Source organism: Hirundo rustica, chromosome 3, assembly GCF_015227805.2.
Source record: "Hirundo rustica isolate bHirRus1 chromosome 3, bHirRus1.pri.v3, whole genome shotgun sequence".
NCBI lineage: Eukaryota > Metazoa > Chordata > Aves > Passeriformes > Hirundinidae > Hirundo > Hirundo rustica.
In genome coordinates this window covers 19197009-19200708 of record NC_053452.1, presented here as the reverse complement: position 1 = coordinate 19200708, position 3700 = coordinate 19197009, and the positions used below count along the sequence as shown (strand labels likewise).

Genomic DNA, 3700 nt, shown 5'->3' with positions numbered 1-3700 from the left:
CTTCTCCATCACATCATTGAGCTGCAGTTACTCTAGGCCAGGGGTTTACATGAGGATTTCAAGGTTCTGGGGTTTTTTAAAAAAGATGCCTGGTCAGAGACCAGAAGCACAAATGACACTGTATTCAAAGGAAAGTTATAATAAAAAGCAAAATTCCTTTTGCTAACCCCGAAGGCTTTGTTTCAGTGCCATGTTTTGTTCAGAAAGGACATTGGTTCAGTAATGTGACAGAGAATGCTACAGTTCTGAGAATGAGAATTGAATCAAGGCCAAATTAATGCTGCTGCAGGGTAATGACCTTGTTGTCCTCATGCTGATCTACTCTGCTGCAATGTTACGAGGACTGTGGGGGATGCAGCTTCCAGAGATGGAAACCTTGATGAAGTTGTGGAGTTGACCTGTGTTTCCACAGTGCCTCTCCACTAGAGAAACTTAGAACTTCCCCCATTGCTTTCTGCTTTCAAGAGCACCCTGCAGCATCAAGCAAAATGTGAGAGCTGAGTTTTCATCTTCCTCAGGGTTAAGAGCAATTCAGTTTCTTTAAGAGGAAGGATGGAGTTGGGGAGCCTTTTTTACTTCCATCAGAACAGAAAGTAGCTTTCTGTAAAGCAGACTGGGGGTATGTAAACCGTGTAAAAATCTACTGCAGCGACCACCACTGAATAACTTCACAAACACACCGTACACTTGCAGTTCAAGTGTTCGTGCAAGCATTTGGAAAAGCAGGCTTTTGACTGTCTCAGTGAGTAAGGTTCCTCACAAGTGCACTGTCCAAAAGGCAGCCTGAGGGAGGAAAAAAGGAAAACAATGCGGAATAATAAAAAACCCTACTGGGAGGCCATTACAGCTTTACTGCCAGAGTACAAGCAGCCATTAAAGTTGCCATCTAGGTATTACATTCTTATAGTACAAGTGTAAAGCTTTAGATTTCAGATGAAACAGAAGCTGGAACATCACTGAAGCACAAAACAATCCTGAAGCCTGTGCTGTGTGCAGCAGCAGTCCTGGCACTGAGACGGTTCACAGAAAAAAGGCAAGGGATAGAAGCAACTTTAAAAATGGTATTTCACACTCAACAGACATCAATTCACAATCAGTTAAATACAAAGCTCTACTTGTGTATTTAACAAAAATACTTCAAAGTTGACATTTCATATAACTGGCATTAATACAGACATCTACAAGCTGGGGAAGGGTCCAGGTAAGCAGCAGAAACGATGGGTTTGTACTTTAAGGGACAGTGTTTCAGTTTGCAGGGTGGCTGATGATACACACATTGAACATCCATGATTAAAAGTCAAGTTCTCCAAGTTCAGGATCTTGCCTTTCCCATACAAGCCTTTGTGATGCTCAGTGTCTCCTCCCTTGCCCATCCCAGCTACCAGTAACAAAAGCTGGATGGAATCTCCCTCTGGATGCACCAGCATTCACCTTGGACACACACAGCTACAATCCTTACCCTGGATGGCAGAGCTGGACTGAACTCCAGAACCAGCCCGTCCACCTTTCAGGGACACTCAGATCGTGCAATTCCTCAGTCAGAACAAGTCCTGAGCCAGCCAGGGACCACTGACAGGTAAATGGGCCAAGCTCAGATTTACTTGCAGCCACAGACAAATGCTTTGCTCTGTCCTTTTGCAGAGTTCAGAGGATGATTTGTATTCAATTTTTAGCAGTGTAGGTATCCTCCTTTAGCCTGGTGTCCGGAATGCTGCATTCAGAGGTGTGTCTGTAACTCACAGGGAGATCTTGATGGTCACCCATCAGCTTTAAAACCAGTGGGATACTGTAAAGACCCATAAACAGGACAATTCAACTGCCCTTTTTCCCCTCCAACCAGCAGTGGAATTTTAGAAAGTGTTGCTGACTTGTTGTAACAGCTAAATAATGTCATCCCTAGTTAGACCAGAGCAAAGAAAGGCAAGAAGATTAGGACATTCAAAACCAGCTTTTTATCCTAATCAATATGGTAAAGCTAAAAATGCTGAACAGCTGAGTGGAGACAGACAAACAGCATGAGGAAAGTAACATCCCTTCCCTTAACACATGATGTAAGATCTTGGGGTGAGGTGATAGAAAAGAGGAATGGATGATACATCTGCATCCAGGCTGTTTAAAATAATTGACACTATTTGGGGAGCTGGATCTTTAGTTAGCATAGCAGAGTATTCAGGCACTAGTTAGATATGCAAGAAGTTTATCAAACCATAAAGTATCATATTAAATATCCACGCAAATATATGAAAGATTTTACTGGGTTCTACTTCTGTCCCTTTTTCTGGTCAAAAGGTGAATGCAAGTGTGTCATAATAAGCCAATGTCCTGCAGCTTATTACACACCAAATCAAAAATATAGAAAATAAATGATAATCCTATCTACTTACATAAAAAGGTAAATTTTTGAGTAAGTTTCCAGACTTGCACAAAATATGCAGAAAACTGTATACAATCAGTTTCCATAAGAACAGCAGTTTCATGTAAAAGGTGGGTCAGCCTGCTAGCCAGACCTACTTTATCCAAAGCTCTGGAAAATTGCCACTTCAGCACTGAGGGCCTGTCCTGCTGTAACTGAAATGGCAAAACGCCCACTGCCACCAGGACAAAGCCCCGGAGAAGGCCTCTCTATCCCCCACCCACCTTTGCAAATCGCTCTGTGACAAGATACAGAAAAGAATAGCTCTACTAGGGAGTAACAGTGACTGAAAGGATTGTAACATGTATCCAAAACCCAGGCAAGGCTGTTAAATCATAGTTCGGCGCTCTCATCTGCAGCTGTCCTCCTCTTGCCCGGACCACAGGGACTCGTGGCCACCCACCTGACTCGCATCCTGCTCCCTCACTTCAAAGCACTTGCAGTACCTCAAGCTCCTTCCCAGCCCACCTCATCCTTCTCCCAGTCTTCTGTCAGCCTGCCCACTCCAGAGGACTCTGAAATGCAGATGAGAGGAACTACAATAGCACAGCAGTGTAAACAGTTAGTAGGCCTGCCACATCTTTATTGCTGCAGGTTTGGCAAAGGGGCACTCTCCATCCTCAGGGGGAGCTAGAGGCAAAAGGAGAAGAACGGTTAAAGATAAAAAGTGGTGAACAGCAAACTTAGGAAAAGCAGTCAACCTATATCAGGGCTCTTGGAAAAACCTGTGGCTGGAAGTTACTGAAAAAAATCTTGCACTTGCATGGTGGGCTTGTCCCTGCCCCTGAAGTAGTGCTGTGCAGTGGGTGATGGTCTTGTGTGACCTACTGGCATGAACAGAGTCGTCTTCCCGCCCCTCCGAGCCTAAGGCTACTACACAGCTACCAAGACTTGTGATTCAGTTCACAGAGGTCTCACAACCGGGGTCATTCCTTGTGCAATGTTTGATGGAGGTGAAGGTAAAGTGGTTTCTTGGTCAACAGTTGCAATTTCTTCCTTTTAAAGTCAGTGGGTTTTTTGTACCTGTAACCACAAGAAAGTGCATTAATACAAGCGCTAATGGCCGTGCAGGAAGATGAAAGCAAACTAGAAAGCTCAATCTGCACAGATCTTATTACCCTCATCTTTTAAATACACCTGAGAAAGCTTGCTGGAAGCAACAGTAATGGGTAGACTTACAGGAAGAAACGGTATTTTCTTTGGATTATTATTTTTACAGAAGAAAAATTTCAATATGCAAATGAACACAATGTTTTGTAAGGAGATTCCCAAAATAATACTCTGGAT

General features: G+C 43.5%; 1 protein-coding gene across 2 annotated transcripts in view; it reads right to left on the bottom strand.

Moving 5' to 3' along the window:
* Positions 1-815: 815 nt before the first annotated feature.
* Positions 816-3700, bottom strand: part of AIDA (axin interactor, dorsalization associated) — a 28923-nt gene continuing 26038 nt past the window's right edge. For both annotated transcript variants that reach the window (XM_040059806.2, XM_040059805.2), the window contains one exon: positions 816-3436. In XM_040059806.2, coding sequence (XP_039915740.1) covers positions 3340-3436 — 97 coding nt within the window. In that variant the 3' untranslated portion in view covers positions 816-3339. The remainder of the gene's footprint in view (positions 3437-3700) is intronic.